We start from the raw sequence: 25,969 nt of genomic DNA on the forward strand, positions 1-25,969 counted from the left end.
TCTTAACAGTAATGGGACTGGCATGCATTATCCCAACAACGGCAAGGAAGCAGGGGCTAAGGGAAAGATGAATTAAAGGCAACCAGCAGCTAATGATACACCCCTTAGGAGCTTTGTTCAGCGGGTGGGCGGGGAGGATCTGCTTGTGGTGCTGCTTGTGGCTTTATCTTAGACCTTCTGGATACTCTAGACTAGTTGAGCTGTTCAGATCCAAGTGGCTGGGGCTGTTGCATTAAACAGTCTCATTCCTTTCAGTCATTACTACTTGAAGTGATCTTCTTGGGTAATGTATTGTTACCTTTCTAGTGTCCAAACTGTCGTCATGACCAGAGGGGCCACTATAGTAGTGCTGATTCTAAGGTCTCAGTTATTCCCTCATTTTGGCTTTTAGAAATGGGTGTGGGATATTTCTTTATTAAAGACATTTGTAAGAAGTACAAGCAAATTATTCAAACTTCTGGGACTACTTTATAAAAATTATGTCTATTCTTTTTATTCACATTTAAGAACAAATAAGATCGAATGGCTTCTAATACATTATAAAATTGCTAATACAGTTAATGATTTAATTGACTCAAAAATAAGTAGAGATATTTTTATGAATCTGCAATTCACCTCTCATTACATTGGCATCCAAAGCATGTATGAAGTCCTTGACGTAATGGGAGCAAAGTGACTGGGCCTGAAAGAGGGCACTGTACGTACAACGTGGACGGAAAATGTGACTTTCCCCTTTTTGTGGCCCTTTCTTTTGAGGAAGATTTCAGCACTCAACCACTACCAACCATCTTACTCCATATACTATTTAACTAATTCCCTTGGCAGGGAGGTGAGCTTCTCATATTCCCTGTCTTTGAACAATTCTTGTGTAGGCATTTGATTGAGATCAGTTTATGTATACATGTACCTTTTTCATTTAAAATTTTTAAAAACCTGTTTGTTCATTTTTCCCAGAAGAGTTTGCAGTCAGCCATGAATCCAAAGTAAGCAATACTCAGCTGGCTATAAAGGGCTCAATGTTATTGAAGCAAGGGGACTTTCCTTGAAGAGCTACTTTCCCGAGGTGCTGGCTGAAACTACAATAGAGCCCATCGTTTTAATGCTGGAAAGACTCAGTGAGTTCTCTCTCTCTCTCTCTCTCTCTCTCTCTCTCTCTCTCTCTCTCTCTCTCTCTCTCTCTCTCTCTCTAATTCTCTCTCATCGTACATGTTTGATAGAGGTGAGCCTCAGTTATTCCCACTGACCTCCAAGGCAAGAAACAATTTAGGGGTTACTTCAGAAGTTTCCACAGGCTTCTCCTCATTCTACTAGTTCATCTGCCCTACTAAGCTCTGTTCCGAGCATGGGAGGAGTCAGATAGACAAGATTATATGAGACAGCCTAAGCTGACTCCGTAGTGTCAGAACTATCCAATGAAGCCTTGCCAAGAATGCTCCTGGAACTTAACAGCCTGGACCTCACACAGCCAAGGTTTCCAGTAGAAGAAGTAGAGTCTCCTGTCTTTCTTCAATGGGCAGAATGAAATTAAACACATGCAGTGCCATCAGCTGGGGGAGACTGGCATACTAAAATGAGAAACTGGACACATGGCAGTGTTTGGCTCAATCCAAGCAATGTTCAAGGGAAAAGTCATTTTTCGGTTGTTACATTTTCAACGAGGATCATAAATATGAATTGAGAAAGTGATTACACTCAGTTTGGAACAGGGTTGAAAAGAAACATGAACCACATGACAGGAGAGAGCCCTGCATTGGGGGTTTGGACGATTCATGGGGTATACAATGCTCTGGTTGCAGTGCTGCCACTACTATCTACTGTTTGCGGATCATGCCCTTGATAGCTGATTCCCGGTTCACATATGTAGCCCAGTAAACAAGATTGAATATGGCAAAGAGCACAGGAAAGATGATGCGGGAAATTTTGTCAACCTTGCTGACACTATTGTAGGTCTTGGTCTCAGCAGGGCTGTCCTGCACATAAGTGGCCTTGGGTGAAGCAATTACTGTTGGAGTTGAAGAAGCACTGGGCGCAGCAGCACTCTTGGAGATGGTGGAGAACTCAGTATCCTTGGCCAGGTTGATAGGATAGGTGGTTCCCACGATGTTGAAGGTGGTACTTGTTTTCTTTGTTGGAGCTGTTGGTGTTTTCTTCTAGAGCCAGGAAAAAGGGAATTGGGGAGAATGAAACAAACAAAAGATGAATTCACAGCACCAAGTACCTCTGGAGACTGTAGGGAGGAAGAACCATGAGGGGCATTATAGAACCAAGTAGTCAGGTTTATATATAGGGAAAGTGTTTTAAAAACAGAAAACTTGCATTTTAACTATCCTAGGCTGCCCCAACTGTCACTTTGGCACAGTGAGTCTCAATTGAGGGGTTGCCCACAATCAGGGTTGGCTTTTGAGCATGTCTGTGGGGACATGCCTTGATTGTTCATTGATGTAGATGGGTCTAGATTGCTGTGGGCATCACTATTCTTTGAGCACATGGTCCTAAACTATATGATAAAGCTATCTAAGCCTGGGCCTATCAAATCAGATCAGCCAGCAAGCAGCATTCCTTCATAGTTTTTGCTTCAAGCTTTTCCTGGAGTCCTTGCCCCAGCTTCCATCAGTGACGGAGTAGGACTAGGAAGTGAAGCCAAATCAACCCTTTTCTTCTCTTAATTTGCTTTAGTTAAGTGTTTTATCACAACATGTGAACGAAAACTGGAAGATTAGCTTTCTAGTTATGTGTCTTTGGATAAATCTCTGTTCCTTTGTAAGCTTCGGTTTCCTTATTTGTAAACTGAAGCTGAGAATTACTGGCAGATTGAGCAGGAGAGAATGGCAGTGAGAATTGTTAGAGATTTTGTGATTTCATCCCTCACAGTAACCCACTTGGTGACATTATTCCCCTTGATATGTAAGTCAGCCTCAGATTAAATGGCAGACACATACTACCAATCCAAATTCCTAACTTTTTTCCATAGATAAATTATGCTGCTTTCTATAGCACAAGATACTCTTGGTTACCCGAGGAGAAAAACTCCAAAAGGCTGCAACCATCAAGGGGCACACCTCCTGTGAAGAAGAGAGCTTGGTGAATCTGCAAAGTCATTCTGGCTTAAAGATCATAATAAATACTATGGAATGCCTGCATGCATCATCACAACATGCTGCCCACATGCACTATAAAGGTGTTTAGCAAAGTAAGGGGTGTATAAAGGTTTTCAACTCCTGTCAGGCTGCTGGCAGGAGCCACAGCCCACCCCACAAAGCTGAAGAAATGGCCTCTTCTGATCAGCAAAAGCAAAGACAGTTAGAAGCTTGTTATGACATTGCCTTTTGGGGACCCTTTCAGCACAAACTATCCCCAAAACACACAAAGTGTCTCCTGTCTCTCTCTCTCTCTCTCTCTCTCTCTCTCTCTCTCTCTCTCTCTCTCTCTCTCTCTCTCTCTCTCTCTCTCTCTGCCTCTCTCTCTCTCTCTCTCTCTCTCTCTCTCTCTCTCTCTCTCTCTCTCTCTCTCACACACACACACACACACACTCATGCTTATGTGGTGTTGCACTGGTATGGTCATCGTGCAAAACAAAGGAGACAATGCTTACACCTGGATCAGCATAGAGATGCTGTGTGGCATTGTGAGCTAGCTCCTAACTGCAGCCCGAGGCAGTGGCCTAGTTTAAAACCTACAAACTCTTCCCATGTCTTCCTTCCAGCTCTTCCTCAGATACACCAGTCTCTTTCTTGACTTTTCTCAGAGCCTAGAATTGACTTCTTTACTTTCCCAGTTCTTTACATATTTCCTTTCTAAGTTTGTCCGTTCCTGTCTTCTTTTGTTACCTCATTCCCCTTGTCTCTTTTGCTTCCTTCAGAATTCTTATCACTTTTATCTTTCTGCCATTAGACCACAGTACCATTTACTTTCCTGATCCAAATAATCACCTTTTTACAACATTGATTGAATATCAACGGGGCCAAAATATGCTAGATATTTAGGGTTAAGCATAAGGTTGGAAGTTATGCTTCAGTCCCTTTTCCCTACGTGCTCACAGTCTATTGTTGAAGAGAGCCTTGTGAACATATGACTGTCATAATGTGTAACTTGAGTCCTAACTGTAAGTGCAGCCATCATGGAAAAGGCAGCTCAAAGAAGGCTATGAGGTTTCTAGTTCCTGTATTACAACTTGAGCAGGAGGCACTGGATGATAATACAGCAAAGGCCCAGAACACTGGTGAGGGATGACAAGGGGGTTTCTGTGGCTGAGTCACAGCATGGCAAGAATAAAGGGAGTTGCAGGAGTTGTAGGTGCAGAAATAAAAGGCCAGTTCTTGAAAGGCCACACTCTGCCTGCCTATGTTAGCATCAGTGTTCTCAGTTGGGGGCAGAGAATGTTGGGGAATGAGGGGAGCAAGTATGTGCAAGATAAGGGGGTGTTCATTTAAGTAAATAAACAGTCTGACTAACAAGACATTTCAAAAGCAGTACTTTTCTTTCTGTTGGAAGATTGTAGTCACATTGTTCCAAGCACAAGGGGCACAGAATGCAAAGCCTTCTAAGAACCTTATAAATGCTTTAAATACTACATGAGGCTCATTTATAATTAGCAAAATCGTTCTGTGAATAGATTCCTGCTGTTAAGTGCTTTTGCTATTAAATAAAATAGTGCTTTACTTGTTTGCCTGCTTATTAACTTGCTTAGTAATTTCTTTTTTACATGGGTAGACAAAAAAAAAAAAAAAAAAAAAATACCACCACCAACAAGAACAAGAAAAACCAGAAAAGGAAAAAACACTACCCTGACTTTGCTAAAATCTTTTACCAGCCATTTCACTTAGTCCTCTTATAAGCTGGCTATGACTAGGTCTTGGAAATAATCACTTGGGACAATAAACATTTTGTTTGCCTCCACAGCCACTTTACATTCTATAGGGAAAGAGAAGGAGCAGTTGATTAAATCACAGATTATTTAAATGCTAAAGTAAAATTACCTTTTAGTTTCTCTCACCATTTCCAACATGACATATCTTAATCATTACCACATTTCTACCTACATGGTCAAAAAGGGAATGAAAGTGAACATTACAGCATAGAGCAGGAAGTAAAGAAAGCGTCCTTTAATGAGTGGAGAATTTTATGTTTTGTGAAATAAAAAGTACAGGGATGGAAAGGAGATAAAACAGAGTGAGGGTGAGAGTGATCAGAATGCATGGACACAAATACAAAATTGTCAACAAATAACATTTAAATAATAAAAATAAAAATAGCAAATTTTACCATAATTTAAATTTTAAACATCTATCTATATGTGATAACTTTAGTTGTCAACTTGGAAAAATCTGGAATCACTTGGGAAGACAGTCTCAATGGGAGACTATCTGGATCAGGTTATTCCATGATATGGGTGGCACTACTCTCTAGGCGTGAGACCTAAATTGAATTATGGTACAGAAAATGGAGTGAGCGGTATGCATGGATGCATTTATTTCTCTTTGTTCTTGACTATGGCTGGTAGCTTCACATTTTTGTTCCCTTACAGTGTTGTCCCTACAGTGCTGGGCTGTAACCTAGACTTGTGAACTAACTGTGACGTACATCTACATTTATTTGAATAATATAATGAACCCTATTGCTCTAATTCTGCCTATCAAACTTTAAATATACATACTATATTGTTTATGATAGTTACTTTACGTAATATATTTGAATATGAAAAATTGTATGATGAATCAAAGACCTGGCCCTCAGAAAACTGAGAGAGAATACTTAGAGAAAGATTAATTACAACAAAAGACAATTTGAGGATGAGAAAATAGTTCAGTGAGACCTGAGCTAACACCCTTAACACCCATGTGTTCTGGGAAAGCTGCAGAAGAGTCCCTGGGGCTTGCTGGCTACACAGTCCAGTTGAATTGGTGACATCTAGGTTCAGTGAGAGACTCTATCTTAACAAAGGAGGAAAAGAATGATAAAGGAAGGCAGTATAGGGATTAGTTAGGTGTATAGAAAGGAGGAAAAATGTAGATGGAAGACCAGCTTCCTGAAAGAATGGGAGATCCCTAAAGTATCCATGGGGGAATTATCCAGTTTCAATTTATTATAGCTTAGAATAAAAGAATGGAAAGATTCAGATACTACCAGTATTTTGAGGAGATTAAAGAAACACAAGAAATTGATTTGAACTTTATATGGTGGTTTCTGCACTCCCTAGAAAGACAGTAAAAGAAATAGATAAAATAAAATTTATATTAGGAGGCTAAACATATGGCTAAGCAGCTATGCTTGTGGAAGAGCCAAGTTCAGTTCTGAGCAATCACATCAAGAAGTCAGCTCACAACTGCCTATAACTCCAAGCTCCAGGGGAGTCAAACACCCTCTGCAGTACAGGCCACAAGTAATGCATACACATGTGTATATACACACAGAGGCACATGCATAAACACACACACAATCAAAATAAGGTAAATCTTTAAAAATATTTAAATTTACTTTTATAGGAAAAGATGTGTATTGAAACAGAAAAGACCTACAGATACTGACTGAAGGGTCAGGATAATTTAAGTATACAAGCTTTTAAAGAAACTCCTAACCATCTTCAACCTATTCATACCTATAATTTTCTAGCAAAAATAAAATAAAATAATCTGCTTTGTACTGAAGTGACTAGAGAGTACCTGGGTGCTGATAAGTGAATGTAATCATACTTTACTGTAACTATACCAGGTAAAGAAATAAAAAATAGAGAAATCAGATTTTGAAAGTTTCCATATGTTATTGAGTTACTAAATATTTCAAAATTGTCTATTAGATGGTAGTTCTCTGGTGCATGCTGGAGATGCAACAGTGCATGATAAAAAGTGATCTCTGTCGTCAAGTTCAGATCCTACAGGAGGGGACCAATACATACAGCCATGCTGGGCAACGAGAACTAGAGCTGAGCCACAGAAGGAAGGTCAGTGCAGAGTAGGATTGCTAATGCTGGCTATAAAAAGGATCATTTAAAAAGTGACTCAGGACGTGACTAAGAAAGAACAAAGTGCTAAAAGATTTAAACAAGCAAGCTTCAAGAGAGAGTAATAATCACAAAGCATTTTGTGTCTGGAAAAGGAGTGACTTGTTCAAGGTTAACTATGCATTGAAAGGAGTGAATGAAAACTTTAAGGGGAGATTTTTTTTTTTTTTTTTTTTTTTTTATTAATTTATTCTTGTTACATCTCAATGTTTATCCCATCCCTTGTATCCTCCCATTCCTCCCCCCCCCCATTTTCCCATTATTCCCCTCCCCTATGACTGTTCCTGAGGGGGATTACGTCCCCCTATATATTCTCATAGGGTATCAAGTCTCTTCTTGGCTACTTGCTGTCCTTCCTCTGAGTGCCACCAGGTCTCCCCCTCCAGGGGACATGGTCAAATGTGAGGCACCAGAGTATGTGAGAAAGTCGTATCACACTCTCCACTCAACTGTGGAGAATATTCTGACCATTGGCTAGATCTGGGAAGGGGTTTAAAGTTTACCTCCTGTATTGTCCTTGGCTGGTGCCTTAGTTTGAGCGGGACCCCTGGGCCCAAATCTGCCTATCATATTGGCGAGGATGTGGGGAGAGAGGAACACTCCTTCATTGCTGGTGGGAATGCAAACTAGTACAGCCACTTTGGAAATCTATCTGGTGCTATCTCAGAAAAATGGGAATAGGGCTTCCTCAAGACCCAGCTATTCCACTCCTTGGAATATACCCAGAAGATGCTCCAGCACACAACAAGAAAATTTGCTCAACCATGTTCATAGCAGCCTTATTCATAATAGCCAGAACATGGAAACAGCCTAAGTGTCCCTCAGTAGAAGAGTGGATAAAGAAACTGTGGTACATATACACTATGGAATACTACTCAGCTATTAAAAACAAGGAATTCCCGAAATTTGTGGATAAATGGATTGAACTAGAAATGATCATAATGAGTGAGTTAACCCAGAAGCAGAAAGAATCAAATGGTATATACTCACTTATATCTGCATACTAGCCCAAGGGGCATGTCCCACGAAAGCCTTCACTTACCAGGAAACTGGGACAGAGGGGAAGGCATCCTATTGGGACTCTAAATGAGAGACGCATGGGAGAACAGCAAAATAAAAGGATCCAGAGGGTCCTAGAAATCTACAAGGGGAGATTTCAAAACCGAGTGTGACGATACATGCCAGAAATTCCATCTGCTTTGGAGATTTAGGTAGTAAGAGAACTAGCTGAATGTCAGCCTCGGTGACACAGCAAGATTACATGCCAGAAAAAGAGGGGGTCATGTGTATATATAATGCATATTCTTAACTCAGAACCAATTTTTTATTATGCTTTCATGTGCTAGAACTAATTGTAGAATTGAATTGATATTTGCTCTTAGTCTCTCAATTTTAAACTATCATTTGTAATATTTTTGGTTGTGAGCCTAGCCTTTAACGGCTGAGCCATCTCTCCAGCCCTTAAACTATCATTTCTGACTTCATACAGTTTTTTCTGATTCTTAATTCAAAAATCATCCCCTGACAACCATTATGTATTTTGAATCTTCATTCAAGTCTCAGAGGACAGCATCTTGAGAGATTAGAGTTAAAAGAATCCTATAAATTATCTTCAAGAGTCTCTGTCAGGCCAGGTCAAGGTTAGTCCATTGAAGAATTTGTTTGACTTCAATTGGTCAACCAATTATATCAGCATAATTGTACTACTTTAAGTATTTTCTGTTCATCACAGAGCCTAATAGAACAGTAATCAGCGAGTCTAAAGTGATAAATCAGTAGTTAAAAGGACTTGCTGTTTTTGCAGAGGAACTAGCTTCAATTCTTAACACCTAGATGTTAGCTTACAATTCTAATCCCAAGACCTCTGATGCTCTCTTCTGCCCTCTGGGGAGAATTGCATGAATCAGTGCACTTAACTAACCAAGCACATAAAATGAAAATAAAATATTTTAAAATTTTAATCAAGTATGTTGATAAATTCTATACCATTTTCTGTTCTATTAGTTTATTAACCTTTTACTAGAAGTTAAATTATTATAATTTCTCTTTAGTGAACTTAAACTATATCAGTCATTGGGCTAACTTTTCTGAAAATATCTATTTAATAATACATTCTGGAATTTCTTGCTTATCAGACCTGGGGCATCTTTACTCATTGGAACCTTTTTAAGGTTTTGTATCATTTTATTTTAAAGATGAACATTCTACAGCAGAGTTATAGTCTCAAACCCTAAAGCCTCATTTTTGTGAAACTGGAATTTTATAACCTTGATACCAAAATGTAATTATAATCAGATCATGGTGATTACAATAATGTCTGTTGTTTTATGGTTCTGGTCAAAAATAGAATTTCAACAAGTGGAGAAGCAATGATCCTTATCTTTGAACACAATATTGAAAGTAGTGTCATCCTAGAATTAAATTTGATCACTGAATATTGGCAAAGAATAGAAAATGAATGGTATAGCCCCAAATGGGCACAGGAAGCATCCCGCCTATATAATATAGAGAGTGCTTTCCTCTGGGCAAGGGAAAACTTCTGCTACTTAGAAGCAGGATCATTACATGGAGTAGTACCCATGAGAGTTTATATAGACAGAAAATTATGAAGACTACAACTCACTTTCAAGTACTCACCACTGTCCTAATCACCCTCTGAGTCACTTCCTAAAAGAATGTTTCCACACATAATAGATAGTAAAGAGTTGTTCTATTGCAACTTAAAGTAATAACTGATGCAAAATTTGCTGCATGAGGGAGTAAGATAAGCAATAAAGATTGTTGGAGAATACACAAGAGAAACGTGGAAGGCATGAAAACAAGTTGTGAAAGATCATGAAATAAATGTAAGTCAATTGGGCTGGAGGGATGGCTCAGTCAGTAAACTAGCTGCTAGGAAAGCACGAGGACCTAGGTCTTATACCCAAAATCCATTAAAAAAAATCCTGGGATAGAATCAAGTGCCTATAATCCTAGCACTGAAGAAAGTATCAGGGCTCACTGGCTAGTTAATATAGCCAAATGAGTGAACTTTTCATTCAGTGAGATACTCTGTCTCAAAAGGTAAGGTGTGTACATGATTGAAGAAGATATCAGGAATTGTTGACAGTAATCAGAGACATGGAAGATAAGCTTGAGAAAATGACAATAAGATTAAAGGAAGAATAATAGAGTTAAAGTTATTTTTTTAGTAGAGTTAAAATTATTATAGAAGATCTCAGAAATCTCTACGGCATACATCAGTGGCACTTCTAGGAAAAGAACAGAATGAATCTTTGATATCAATAAAGCTCTTTTTTATACATTAAAATCCAATAATTTACAGCTTTTAGAAGAAAATACCAGTTAATTTTGCGTTCGCCTATTTTGCTGAAAAAAATTTTATCAGCAGTGTGAATTTTCTAGTGAAATCCTTCAGGGACTTTTATATATAAAACTGTATCATCTGCAAATAAAGATACTTTGAATTTCCTATTTGTATTTCCTATTTTTCGCTTGATCTCTTTCAAGTATTAGGTTGAACAGGAGTAAGGAAAGTGAAGATTCTTATCTTATTTTAATGGAAATTATTTCATGTTTTCTCCCATTAGGATGATGTTGGGTAGGGGGCTTCCTGTATATTGACTACTGTGTGAGATGTGCCTCCTACATCCCTATTCTCTTTAGGACTTTCAACATGGTGGATGTTGGATTTTTGTCAAAGGCTTCTTTTGAATCTAATGATATGATCGCATAATTTCTGTTCTTTAGTTTATTTATATATTACATTACATTTACTGATTTAAATATGTCAAACCATCCCTGCATCTCTGGATGAATTTTCCCTGAATATGGTAGAAGATCTCTTTTGGAATTACTTTTTATTTGTGTGTATAACTATTTTATTGAGATTTTTCATCAATATTCATCAGGGGTATTTCTTTATAATTTTTTTGGGGGTTGGATCTTTGTTTGATTTTTGTATCATGGTAACAGTGCGTTCAGAAAAGGAATTTAGAAATGTTCCTTCCTTTCCTGATTTGCAGAAGACCACACACACACATCTAAGAATATTTGGCAATACAAATTGTTCTTTTGGGTTTAAAAGCAAAAGAGTACAAAAATGTTCAGTGGATGGGTAAGGGCAGGTGGATTTAGAAAGAACTACGGGAGTGTGATGAATATTTTCAAAACACATTGCAACTCTCAGAGAAGTGATAAAATCAATTATAAGTGCATGTGGTGTAAAATAAGTTGAGTTCACAAATGAAAGGTATATTTACATGGATATCTATACCATAAAAAGAAGTGTTCTGTGGTATGAGAAATTTCATATTGGCTCTATTGTTGGATAACACCATTCAGTGCCAACACTGAAAATAGAAAGGGATTCTTAAAAAGTCTTAGAGAAAGAGTATGTGAGTATAGACTTACCAACACAAGTACAATTCAGTACAGAGACATTTGATGGGTATTTTGCACATCCAAGAAAGTGGTAAATATGGCTACAATGAGACCTTTAAAAAGCTTTAGACAACAATTTTGAGATAACTAAAAAGTTAATAGAACGTAGGTATGTTGACTTTTGAGAAAATGTCCTATTGAAATGTAAAAATATGATAAATAATGCCAAGAATTATGACTGCATACAATGATGTGAATGTTATTAAACTTGACAAGATATCAATATCACTAGTACAAAGTTGAACAAGGAATAGACAATAGAATGGGAGAAGTAGGATAAGTACATTAATTTCCTTATGGTTTGTAGATGAGGTCAATATCCTCAGATCATAATTATTAAGTCAAGATACAGAAGGGCCAATGTATGGCAAGGATAAAAATGTAACAACCAGCAAAAGTACAATAATAAAATAAACAAACAAACAAAACCCTACGATAGAGTAGATGGAAGAAATAGAGAGAGTTTTACACCAAAGTGAGTAAGTTCTGTTTAGGTAAAAAATTACAGTCTGTTTCAGAGATTGGTAACTCAGCATTCTATTCTATGAAATATATCTTTTACCCCAGCTTGAAAAGGCTTCAGTATCATTTATCTTTTTTATGATTCTTTGAAGAGCAATTATTGGATTACATTTCTAGTTCTTTTTAGAATACTATAGTGTACATTATGGTGATCTAAGTAGTTATGGCTCCCATAGACTCATGTGTTTGAATACTTAGCCCATAGGAAGTGGCACTATTAGGATGCGTGGCCTTGTTGGAATAGGTGTGACTTTGTTGGGGGAAGTGTGTCACTACGTGGTGGACTTTGGGGGCTCAGAAGCTCAAGCCAGTTCACTCCCTGCTGCCTGCAAATCCAGATGTAGAGCTCTCAGCCAACTTCTCCAGAACCATGTCTGTCTGCCTGCTGCCATGTCCTCCACCATGGTGATCATGGACTAACCCTCTGAAAGTGTAAGGCAGCCACAATTACATGTTTTCCTTTGTAAGAGTTGCTGTGGTCATGGTGTCTCTTCACAGCAATAGAAACCATAACTGAGACATACATTTAGGTCTCGATACCTCAACTCATCCAAACTATCAAATGATAATATATTTGATCTCATTCATGGTTCATTCCTATCAATCGAGTTTGTCTTGTCTCTGTTCTTTATCTGCCTATTTAGCCAACATGTCTTCAGCTTTCATTCTTATTCAGATGTTGTGTCAAGATGAAGATAAGCTCCACTATTCAACATGTTCACAACTCAATAATGAGACGAATGAGTAATTTTAATAGAACCAGATTATTTTAATATCAGAGTACTCACACAAAGGCAAGCCAAATATATCTCCATGACTCATGGCAGGCTCGACAGAGAAAATAATGTTTTAGTTGGGTTTGAAAGACTGAGTAGGGGGCTGGAGAGGTGGCTCAGAGGTTAAAAACACTGTCTGCTCTTCCAAAGGTCCTGAGTTCAATTACCAGCAACCACATGGTGGCTCATGACCATCTGTAATGAGATCCAGTGCCTTCCTGTGGCAAGCAGGCACACATGTGGGCAGAATACTGTATAAATAATAAATAAACCTTTAAAAAAAGAAAGAATGAGTATGTCTTTGCCAGGATGGATGGGAGAAGAGCTCTTCAGGTAGAGAATACAAAATATACAGGTTTGGGAGGAATGATGAGCACGTCAGCTTTACTGGGATGTGAGTGCTCTGGAAAAGGAAGGCTAGAAGTGCTTTGAATATAGATAAGACTCCAAGCTTCTGGGTCTTTTTCTAAGTTCCAAACGGTTTCTCCTGTGTCTGGCAGCATCACATTTATATCTGAATCAACACCACAAGACATAAGCCCTCCATGCTATTAGCCTTCTTTTCATTGTTTCTAGTTGAACTCCAGGTTAGCAAGAAACACTCCTGTTGAGAATTGGATTGATGACCCCAGTGAATAGAACATAGCCCTGCTGAGTTTCTGCAGGCTACAGGCTGTTCACTTCTGGTCCCAATACAGATCTCTCAGGAAGTGCTTCTCAACTCTTCCTTTGCTGCCACTCACCTTCATCTCCAGGGCCTCTGGTACCTTCTTGCCTTCCCAAGCCCAACTCCGCTTGGTGAAGTAGTTGACAGTAGCAAATTCAATCAGCGCAGAAAATACAAAGGCATAACAGACGGCTATGAACCAGTCCATGGCCGTCGCGTATGCCACTTTAGGTAAGGAGTTTCTGGCACTGATACTCAAGGTGGTCATGGTGAGAACAGTGGTGACACCTGAGGAGAGAAAAAGTCAAGGAGCCAGTTGCAACTGGAGGACACTGGCAGTTTACCTGACGAGGGCCATCTACTTCCTCCCCCAAAGGAAGCGCTGCATCTTATTGAGTAAGGGCCCTTAAGTTGTGTTGTCTGTGGAATAGCCTGATGTACTTTTATGTAACATCGTTTTCCTTTGCATCAAGTAATGGTCCATTTTAAAGTAAATTGTCCAGAATGTCAAGGCAGGATAGATCAATGTAGCAAACAGTTTTTTCCAACTGCTGTAAGAATAAGATTCAGTCTGTGGTAGAAATGAGGACCTTTTGCCCAGGGACTAGTTTGCCACATTTGAAGCCAACTCCGTAAGAAGGTTCATTGATGCTTATTACCTTCTCTGAGGCAGACTGGGTGCTGCCAGGAGTTAACCTGTCTTGTTGCCAAAGAATCTTTAAAAATAATTTAAAGAAATCTTTAAATGCCACATTTTGTAGGTCTCTGAGGCTTTTGAAGATCTTATTTAAATACTTTGCCTTATATATCCATAGATTCATACCTATACCTTAAACCACAGACAGAATTCTGCCTAAAAATGGGCAAGCTTGGTGCAGGCAGAGTCGAAGGCCAAACTCTGCCAAGACAGGGTAAGCAAGTCCTCAATGGTTCCTGTCTCACAAATACGTCTGTCAGATATACTGGGCCAGAAGGATGAAAATTATACTCCAATGTTATAGAGAATTTTGGGTGACTGTTTAGGTAGCAAACTGTCTCTGTCATCTTCTCATTTGGGAAGCTTCTAATCTACACTTCCTGTATACTCACATAATTAATTTTATTCCTTCTCAAATCTCTGATGGTGTTGAGGACCAGATACTTTAGCTTTACAATTAAGCTTAGTTGTTTAGGGGTTAAGATATTTTTTGGTCTAGATAGTTGGTTTAAGCTGATAGAGATGAGATATGATAGATATTGATTTACATTCAGAATTTTAGACTCACCAAGATAGGAAAGATGTTTTCTTCAAGGCTGCCAAATACAAATAACCAAAACACTATAAATGTAACATTTATGTAATTCCTGATTTTTTTCATGGTTCTTCTTGCAATAGGTAGTTTATTGTATGTATTTATAATATTCATGTATATGTAAAAAGATATATAATAAAAATATAAAAAGAAAAGAATAAGATTCTTCAGTGCACTTTATAGCTGTTCCTTAGTCTCTGACTATTCTGCTGAATAGTAAGTGAACCATTTTGTTATAAGAGAGCTTCTAAAATACAAAGGCTTCCTTTTGGGCTAAATGTGGTTCCTCTAATGATCAGCCTACTGATGGATCTCAAGGCTCTTTCTGTGACCCAACAGAAAAGTAAATTATACTCTCTCATATCCGGTACAGGCCTATAGAGATCGAGGAAGAGTCTTGTCTTCTCCAGAGTGATGTAAATCAGGGTTTTCCTCATGTCCTCCTTTAGTTCATTTTCCTACCCGTGCTGGTAGTTTTCTTTTGACAAGCCTGAAAGTGAGGCCATGATTTAGATCACAGTTCTGAGTTCAGTCTGGTTTCTGCTTCTCTTTTGTTGGGATGTTCTTCTGATAAGGCAACAAATATGGAATGTGTTTTTGTAGCTGTATAAAATTCTGGGTTTTTGACCTTTCTGAGAAATCACAACTATTGAAACATCCGTATCTTGTGGGCTTTTGTAGAACTAGAACTTCTTGGCTGCCACTTGCTTGTTTTATATCTTGGTAATTCCTTTAATCTCTCTGTGCCTTCTTTATCCCCATCTGTATTAGGTACCCCAGGACTTTCATATTCCCAAAGTCATTCAGCTTTGAAGGAGAAATGATCACAATCTCATTCTAATTGTTGCAAGACTGAAGAGGATGGGAAATATGTGCCTGGGTCAAGTGGGGCACAGAATGCAATGCTGATGCTTTGATACACTACAAGCAAGGCAATAAGAGGAATCACTGAGTCTATTAGCACAAACAGTGGAGTAAGCACCTCCTGATAAGGGAAACTGACATGACTCCTCAGCCTTAACTACACTCTTTCTCATAGACTCTTTTATGTACCTAACACCCTCTCTTTGGCCTCTGGCCCCTACATCGTTACATTTTATTAGCATACAGTATGCATTCATTTGTGTCTGGATACAATTCAGTGTAATAGTGGAATAATTTATGTTTAATCCTGTTTCATCTATCTTGAGAGTCATTTCTTGCTTTCAGAGTAAACTCATAGTTTTAAGATAATCTAATTTGTTTATCTATTCACATATTAATGAGCATATGAATTTGAATTGTTTTCAGTCTTCAACTCTTATTATAAAGGTGTCTAAACACCTTAATTGCATTAAGTATTTGTGTAAGTATGTTTTCATAAATACCTAGGAATAGAAATATAAAATTATAATGGTATGAATGTTTATAGGACATTGTCAAATTTATTAAAGTAGTTGTGCATTTAACATTCCTAGAAGATATAGACAATTCTCAGTCACTACGTATCTTTCATTTATAATGTTTTAATTCTAATTGATATTTCTTAATAATGAAATTATATAGAATACTGTCTATTTTCCACATCAATTTACATAGATTACAGTAGACCATAGTATTTTGTTTATGCTACTGCTATTATTTGTATATGTGATACAAAGTCATCATGACTCATTTATCTATTATTTTCACTAATAATTTTAACATTTCTTACAGAATAATTTTTCTTTGATTTGATGAACATCCATTGGTATTACATTCAGGGAAAATATAATGATAACAATGCCTAGTTTACATTCTTTCAACTTATCATGCTGGGGTTTATGGATTTTCTTTTCTTTCTTTTTGGATTTTCTTGTAATTGCAACTTTAAATCCTTCTTTAGATAGGGCCAGTTTTATATTATTACCTCTTTAAAATTGTCCCAACCACTTTAAAATTTTTAATTTATTATAATTTATTCAGATTACATCCCAGTTGTATCTTCCCATTCCCATGCCACATTCCCCTTCTGCCCATTCCCCTCCCCTAGAGCTCTGACGGAAGCCTGGAGAATAAGCTGTCCACTGGCTAGAGCTGAACAACGGGGTCTAGGTTTATTGAATGCATTGTCCTTGGCTGGTGCAACAGTTTGTGCAGGTCCCCCTGGGTCCAGAACCTCCTGCCTTGATGGTCTCCTTGTAGGGCTCCTGAAACCTCTGGGTACTTCTATCCCCCATTCTTCCATACCACTCTCACAGCTCCACCTAGAGTTCCAACATCTCTCCCAATCCCCAGCTGGGTGGAGTTTCTCAAAAGACATCTGTGTTGGGCGAATATCCACTAATAAGTGAGTACATACCATGTGTGTCTTTCTGGGCCTGGGTTACCTCACTCAGGAGGATCATTTCAACTTCTATCTGTTTTCCTGCAAACTTCAGGATTTCTTTGTTTTTAATAGCTAAGTAGTATTCCATTCTGTAGCTGTACCACAGTTTCTTTATCTATTCTTTAGTTGAGGGACACTGTGGTTGTTTCCAGATTCTAGTTATTACGAATAAAGCTGCTATGAACGTAGTTGATCAAATGTCCTTGTGGAATGGTGGAGCATCTTTTGGGTATATGCCCAGGAGTGGTATAGCTGAGTCTTGAGGTAGGACTATTTATAATTGTTAGAGGAAGTACCAGATAGAGTTCCAAAGTGGTTGTACAAGTTTGCATTCCCACCAGCAATGGAAGAGTGTTCTTTCTCAAAATCCTTGCCAGCATGTGCTGTCACTTGAATTTTTGATCTTAGCCATTCTGATGGGTGTAAGATGAAATTTCAGAGTTGTTTTGATTTTATTTTCCTGAACTCTCTGTTTAGCTCTGTACCGCAATATTAAATTGGATTATTTGATTTGGTGATGTTTAAGTTCCTGAGTTCTTTATATATATTGGATACTAGGCCTATGTCTGTTGTATGGTTGGTGAAGATTTTCTCCCTGTCATTTTGTTCTGTTGACAGTGTCCTGGGAAATCTTTATATCTTCTGACATTTTCTTCAACTTCTTTCTCCAGAGACTTGAAGGTTTTTTCATAAAAGTCTTTCACTTGCTTGGTTACAGTTACACCAAGATACTTTGTTACTTGTGGCTATTGAAAAGGATATAGTTTCTCTAATTTCTTTCTTGGCCCATTTGTCATTTGTATACAGGAGAGTACTAAATTTTGTTTTACTTAAAATTGTATCCAGTCACTTTGCTGATAGCGCTGATCAACAACAGGAGTTCTCTGGTGGAATTTTGGGTGTCACTTATGTATACTATCCTATCATCTACAAATAGTGATGCTTTGACTTCCTCATTTCCTATGTGTATCTCTTTGATCTTTTATTGTCTTATCGCTCTAGCTAGAACTTCAAGAACTATATTAAAAAAATATCAAGAGAGTGGGCAGCCTTATGTAGTCCCTGATTTTAGTGGAATTTCCTTGAGTATCTCTCCATTTAATTTGCTAATGGCTATTGGCTTGCTGTATATAGCCTTTATTGTGTTTAGGTATGTGCCTTGTATCCCTGCTGTCTCCAAAACTTTTAACATGAATGGTTGTTGGATTTTGTCAAATGCTTTTTTAGCCTCTAATGAGATGATTATGTAATTTTTTCTTTCAGTTTGTTTATATGGTGAATTACATTGATGGATTTCTGTATATTGAACCACCCCTGCGTGCCTGGGATGAAGCCTACTTGGTCATGATGAATGTCGCCTTTGATATGTTTTCTGGTTTGGTTTGCCAACATTTTATTATTTTTGCATCAGTGTTCATAAGAGAAATGTGTCTGAAATTCTCTTTCTTTGTTGGGTCTTTGTGGGAGTGCTTTTGATTTAATGCACTTTATTTACATTATTAATTTCAGTTGGTTATATATATCCAGATTAGGGGGTTATGTAAAATTCTTTTAAAGTTAAGTACATATTTCCAAAGGATAGATATTTTATCATTTTTATGTTTTATTTAAGAGCTTCATATTTTTATTTAAGTCCATGAGTAATTTCAATTAATTCTCTCCAATGGTATCTTTGTGATAGATCAAGTTTCTATGTGCAAAGGATTATTTTCAAGCACACTATAGTGTTTGATTTACTTATTTACTTGTTTTTTTTTCTTTATGCCAATACAATGCTGCCTTAATGAACAGTGAAGTTTAATTGTCTTGACATCCCATGAGGCTTGTTTCTCCAGTCTGTTCTTATTCAAGAGGATACTGGCTATTCTTGGCTCTTGGTTCTTACTTTTTAAATTAACTTTTCAAGTCAGAGTTTTCACATCAATACAGTTACTGTAAGTTAGAATTATGATTCAGTATGAAGCAAAGTTTAAATAATGATAAAAATAAATCCTCAAGGAACTCATTTCACAAATACTCTAGGCCAAAATCAAAATGTTTCCACATTATCTCTCTATCCTATGTATAGTTTCTTAATGTTCATTTACATTAAGTCATAACCCTTCATTGGTATTGGATTTGTAGCAATGATTTCATTTCAATTTCTTAAGGTTGATGTAACAAGTTATTACATATATAGTGACTTAAAATACCACAGACCTGCACTTATAGATCTAAGCACAATAAGCCTGATATTACTTTTACTAAGTCAAGGTCAATCTTGACCAGAGTCCACTCCCTTAGATGGCTCTGGTGTAATAATATACCACCTTTTGCAGCTTTCAAAGCTTCATCAATTGCATTTCTTGGCCAGTGAGGCCTTTCCTCTTTCTATAAAACAACAAGAGAATATCTTCCAATCTGCCTGGCTTCCTTTATCACAATATTTATAGTTAAATACCTGACAATGTAGAATAATCTCTCCATCTGGAAATCTTCAACTGCATCAGATCTGGAGATTCATTTTTATCATATACAGTCACATTTCCACATCCCATGGACTTGGAGATGAGTTTTTGGAGTATATTATTCAGTATACAACAGCTTTGTTATAGTCCTTAGCATTACTGAAGATCAGAACCCTCCTTTATATTTTAAAACTCACACACTTGTTTGCCAAAACCAGTAACCCAACTAAAATGGCCACTTTTATTCAAAATAATTTTTCATACAATATATTCTGATCATATTTTTCCTCTAATAATGGCCACTTTTAACTTATACCCATAAAGCTTGTGTTTCCTCTACTTCACGGTAATGAACAAACAGCTTCAAGCTAGGTTTTACAGAAATTCACAGTGAATCTTCAGACCACATGATTATTTCCTGCCACTAAATACTTTCCTTTCAGCTTCCATGATGTTGTACCTTTCTTATTGTTTTGAGCTTTCTCTTTCTCTGCTGCTATCTCCTCCTGGACCTGACCCAATGTGTTACTTCTCTCTGAAACATCATTTACTATTGATGTAATAACACTGTACAGCTTCTGAGTTTATGTTTCACAGTCTCTGTTTCCCCAGTGGTTCAATAGCCTAAAAGAATTAATTTTTGTGCTTCAAGAATCTTGCTGTGAGAAAAATCAGGCAGACAATGTTTTGTATGCTTTAAGTCTCTGAGGAAAGATGGGCCAATGTTATGCAAACTGCTTCTTAGATATAAGAAACCTCACGCGGAAGTAAAGTTCTCTGATTCTGCATAATATTTAAGAAACCATTTAAATATATGCAGTCTTTCCTGAGTATCAGTGAATTTATGCACTTAAAATGCTAGAGCATATGCAACAAGTCGCTCATATATGTATACATGAAATCATTCCTGGAGGTTAGAGAAATGGCTCAGGAGTTAAAGCACTTGTTCTTTTTACAAAGGACCTGCATTCAGCTCCCACTGCTCACATGGTGGTGTACGGCCATTTATAGACCTCTTTCTAGCCAAATGTTATACCTTCTTTTGACTTCACAGTCACCAGGCATGCACAGAGTGCACACACACACACACACACACACACATACATACAGGCATGCATACACACACATACTTACATACAACATAGCTACAGGCAAAATACTCATACACATAAAAGAAATCTTTAAATGAAAATGGTAATTTATAAGACCCAATCTACTACTTCTATTCTCTACACTAAGTTTGTATATTTTTCACTGAAAACTCAATTTCTTCCTGGTTCAGGACGAAACTAGATAAGGAACAGTTGAGTAATTGTACCATTTCACCATTTGTATCCTTGCTCCTTTGTTAAGAACTTAGTTGTTTGAAATCCGAACATCTGACGATGCGTTACTGCCACTGGCCTTGGGCACCATCCTGCATGTGCAGCAGTGTTTTTTTTTTTTCCATCTTTCTCACTTTTGCTATGATTGTGCAAGTGTTTCACCCCCATTCTCCATGGAACAACACTTACCAAAAACTGTGCGAGCAGGGACAGATTCTCTATTAAGCCAGAAAGACACTTGTGACAGAATGACAGTCATGATACATGGCAAGTAGGTCTGGATGACAAAGTAGCCGATTTTTCTCTTCAGATGAAAGTGGGTTGTCATGACGACATATTCTCCTGGACAGAGAATAAAATTAGGCAGCATGAAGTCATACGAACTTTGTTAAAGCAGCTTGGGCCTCAATTCTGTTCCCAGAGATCCTCAATCTTATATTCAAGTTAAGATATTCTAATACCTTCCAAACTCTTGAGCTCCTAAATCAAAATTATGAAATAGTATTTTTGTTGTGAAAAAATACACCAATAATATGCCATAACAACTTGCTCAGAGCAAGTCTGCATATGTTTATTCAAATCATGTTCTCATTTCCATAATGAGAAATAATGGCAGTTTATAAAGAAAGTACTCACTGCATGATACATACTCATGGAACACTTTATCAAACATGTAATCTTCACAAAGGCCATATGAAGTAGGGACTACTGTTGTCCTCATTTTGCAGGTCAAAAACCTCAGGCAACAAGTGACTGAACACCTTGCAGAAGTACCCAGCTAGGAACTAGTGGTGCTCAAAATTAACTTCACATAGGTTGAACCCATAATTTACTTTTTAAGTACTATGTTTTGCTATTCTACAGGCATTATTTTTATTAGAACCAAAAGATTACATGAGGGCTGGAGTATGCACAGTACCTGTGGAGGGCCCAGGCTCAGTTTTTAGCCCTTCCATCATGCAATACACAACCACCTCGTAGTCCAGCTCCAGAGGAACTTACACCCACTCGCTTCTGGCCACTGTAATACCTTGCATATTTGTGATGTACGTACAAACAAGAGCACACTCATACATATGAATATATAAATTGCATTTAAAGTTCATTCACATAGAAGAATGTGAACTGACATTACCTCATTCCCTTCAACAGAGCTGCTGACATGGCAAACAACAGTGTATATTAATTCTTACTCTGTCAGTATCAATCAGTGAATCATAACCTTCTGTAGTTTTCAATAACATTTGACATAGATAAACCCTCCATTTTCCATGAATAGCAGTGGCAGAGAATAGTGTGGTGTAGTCTTAACCCAAGCACCACTAAAGACTGACCACCTTCTGAGGAAGCTATGAACAATAAAGAGACAGATTTTTTTTCCTCACCATCTCTAGACAGAAATAATCCTGACAAGGCTTTGATTTCATATTCTTAACCTCCAGATCTGAGAGACAAGAAGTTTACCCTGCTATAAGCCAACAATATGATAATAATTTCTTATAAGAGCCTTCCGGTTCCCAACGGTAGCTAGACCAATATATTCATCCAGCTATTTGGCATGACTATTTGGGTATCTAGAGATATTTTAACATTTTACTTTCTCTATACCCTATTATCATCTGAACTGATCCTGCCAACAGATTATCTCATCTCCAAAACTGGTAGCTCTTAGGTGCCTTAGACCAAATTTAAAATATTCAAATGCTTGGCATCATGTTTTCCCCTTATCTCTGTATTTGTCATTGTATCTGACTTCTTTCTTCCTTCTTTTCTTCTCCTCTTCCATTACCTTTCCATCACTCTTTCATCCTGAGGAGTGGAGGACTTATTTTTTCTAAGATCTGGACTTTGATTAGTTTGACCATTTTTCTCTTACAAATTTTAGTTTCATAGCTCTTAACCCATACTTATCAAATATTTGCAATTCATGTAAAATACCTAATATACAAAATATAATTGGTATATTAATGTTACTATGTACTATTTATTACTCACAGTTGTACTCTATTAATATGAAAAGGAAGACAAATGTGCTTGTGAAATGTTTATCAAATGGACCATTTGTTGTAAATAACAGAATATATTTTCTTCTAGCTTTTCTCTCCTTTTTTCATTATTGTTCTTGCTTTCTTTCTTCCAAATGGCAAAGGCCATCTTCTAAATGAGAACTAAAACTTAGTCCTGCTTGAGGAGGGATCTCTTATTTCTGCCTTTTTTTTTTTCAGATTACCTATATCTACTGGAAAATGACAGGGGGAGAATGAAAGACCACTTTAGAATGTTTGCAAACTAATCCATTATACAATTCACAGACAAGTTCTTCTCAAACACATAGCCAGCATTTATCATCTTTCCACATTTTTGTTGTCAACGTGAGAACTCAGCTTTCCATGACATTGGAGAACTGTTTCATCTTCTTTCATCCTATTTACATTGACTTATTATACAGATATTTGAATCTGGAGCCAAGAGGAGAAATCTTCTGTTTGATGTGCTGGCTCCTGACACTTTGGAGAGAAACGCAATCATGGCACATAGAATATCAATGGAGTGCAGGTCTCTTTTCTGCCCAGTTCCCCAGTCACATAATGGAAGCTCCATGGAGGAGCATGGTCAACACACAGAAGGGTATTATTGACACATTTATGTTTGATAATAATATTTACATAGTTTTTAAATCAAAAAGCATGAACGTGTGTACAGCAAAGGGTTCCCCACTCTACCATCTTATCTCTTTGCTACCATGGTTATCTGTTGCTTGCATATTTCCTTAGAATTATGTGTTATACATACACACAGTGTGTATATACTTAGGAAAGCACACACACTATCATAGCTAAAACTAGCTTAAAATATGCATTTATGCTTATTAAATCATTTTATTCAGATACACAATACAGAGAACTAATGAAAGGAGTAAAAGAACTTTAAACATGGACCAAAGCTTATATAGATGTGCATTAAGAACATTACAAATGTAATGTATCAATGAGGAAGATGCAAGTATGAAGTCATAAGAACAACCAGTCAAGAAACAGCAATAGAACGAGCATAGCCCAAGCACAGTGAGCTACTGAGATATTTATTTTCTCTGCTCAAAGAAGCAAGCAATAACACCTTTGCCCCAAAGCTTTTGTGGGATGTTTCTACAGAGAAATAACTAAACTGAAATGGATGGTGCCCAGTAGAGACATTAATATAATAAATGGTAATTATTAAAATAACTAGTCTGAAATAAAGACAAGTTGTGGGCTAGTCATTAACACCCATTTCTAATTTCAGTACTGACTCAATTTCCTCCCATTTGGCAAATTATCATAGTAATATCATAAATGTTGCCCAACAAAAGGCACTATTTAATATTTCCTGTGTCTATATATCTTGCTCTACTTCAACTTCTAAAATTAATTTTTAAAATCTTAATTATGAACAGAGAGCTATATTTGTTTCTTATTAGCCATTTAACAAATTTATGTTCTCACATTTCAGGTAAAAATGTGTCCATATTTATGAGGAAACATAATATTTTGATACCCATATACCGAATTGGCTAAATTTTCAGTCTTTCTGGTGATTCTAGGGAGGAGGCCAACATAACTTTTTGAATTGTTACCCTGCTTTATTTTGCTCTGGTTTTCCTACCTGCCTTTTATGAGAAAACTTTGTAATTATTTTGGTGCTACTTGTATAATCCAGGATTATATCTTTATTTAAATACCAGATAAGAAACCTTAATTTTACCATCATAACCATTCCTTCCATAACCTAACATGCTCATGGGTTCTGGGATTAGGATATACCATACTTAGGGTGCATTCTCACTATCCAAAATAACTAAATATACTTTTTAATCTTCTAGAAAGAAAGAAGACAAGGAAACAAAGACAAAAGGAAGGAAAGCCCATGAAGCAAAAGTGGCTCTTCTACACAGCCATCAAGGCTTTTATTGGATTTGGTAAGGGATCAGATGGTAGTGGGGTAATGAAGTACACTATGTTTGACACATAAGAATCCATGCTGTATCTCTAAAAGCAAAAAGACATAGCAGAATATGCATACTAAAAATTTTGAGGGAACTAAAATATATGTGCTTAAGGCACTGTATTAGTCTCATGATTCCTTTACCCATAGACCTGCATAAACAATAATGCTTACCTCAGTGTTGTTCAGGGTTAAAATGAGCTAATAATTAGTGCAGTGACTAGCACATATCACATGCTCAGCAATTAATTATTATTAATTTCATCACCATGTATATGTTAATTTCTTCATTGGTAAGAAAAAATAAAATGAGAATTTCCTGCTGTGTTAGTTTGCTGAGGCTTCCCTAATAAAAAGCAGGTATTAGAAAAGTTTAAACAAGACAGTTGTATCACCAGCGGTCTATACTGAAGGTTTCAGTAGGACCAGGTTCTGGTTAAAACCTGAAAGGAACTCTTTACTCTTACTAGTTTCAACTTGTTTGTGGGCAAATGTTGACAGTTCTTTACTTATTAAAAGATCCACCTGTTCAGAGCCTTTGTGCTCATATAGTCTCTTATGCTTACTCTTCTTCACTCTGTCCAAAGTTCCTCTTTTCATCAGAACAATTACATTACATTAGTGCAATACTCATCTTCAGTAACTACATTATAATGGCATTATTCCCAAATAAGGACACATTCTAACATTTAACACTTTGGCATATCTTTGAAGGAAATTAATTGAATTCATAATTCCAGTATTGCTAAGTAGAAAGAAAAATATGGGTGCTCATACAGGGACAGTGGAAAAAAAGAATTGATTAAACTTTCAGAGGAGCAGTTTGTCAACAGGTATTATTTTCAAAAATGTTCTGTCTGGATCATAGACAGATAATTACACTGTAGCAGAATGCTGTCTGGAAAAGGAGAGTATACACAATATTGTTTATAGAATTAAACACAGGACATAATGGTAGATAGCTGGTTAAATAGGCTATGAGCCCTGCACAATGCCATTACAAATGAAACTATTACTTTGCTGAGTTTTCAGCAATGAAATGCTACATTTTCCACAGAAAAACACAAATAATTGTCCAGAATTCTCTGGCCTTGAAAGAGGGAATTTTATTATTTTGCTTTTATTTAAAGTAACCAAAACAAGTACTAATACCTTTAATATAATTGTTAGTA

General features: G+C 37.1%; 1 protein-coding gene across 2 annotated transcripts in view; it reads right to left on the reverse strand.

The window, feature by feature from the left end:
- Positions 1 to 1,127: 1,127 nt before the first annotated feature.
- Positions 1,128 to 25,969, reverse strand: part of Gabra3 (gamma-aminobutyric acid type A receptor subunit alpha3) — a 184,906-nt gene continuing 160,064 nt past the window's right edge. For both annotated transcript variants that reach the window (XM_051141384.1, XM_051141386.1), the window contains exons 8-10: positions 21,006 to 21,158; positions 13,482 to 13,693; positions 1,128 to 2,150 (exon numbers count right to left, since the gene is read on the reverse strand). In XM_051141384.1, the coding sequence (XP_050997341.1) occupies positions 1,812 to 2,150; positions 13,482 to 13,693; positions 21,006 to 21,158 (704 nt within the window). In that variant the 3' untranslated portion in view covers positions 1,128 to 1,811. The remainder of the gene's footprint in view (positions 2,151 to 13,481; positions 13,694 to 21,005; positions 21,159 to 25,969) is intronic.

The sequence above is a fragment of the Acomys russatus genome, chromosome X (assembly GCF_903995435.1).
Source record: "Acomys russatus chromosome X, mAcoRus1.1, whole genome shotgun sequence".
In the NCBI taxonomy this organism is placed as follows: Eukaryota; Metazoa; Chordata; class Mammalia; order Rodentia; family Muridae; genus Acomys; species Acomys russatus.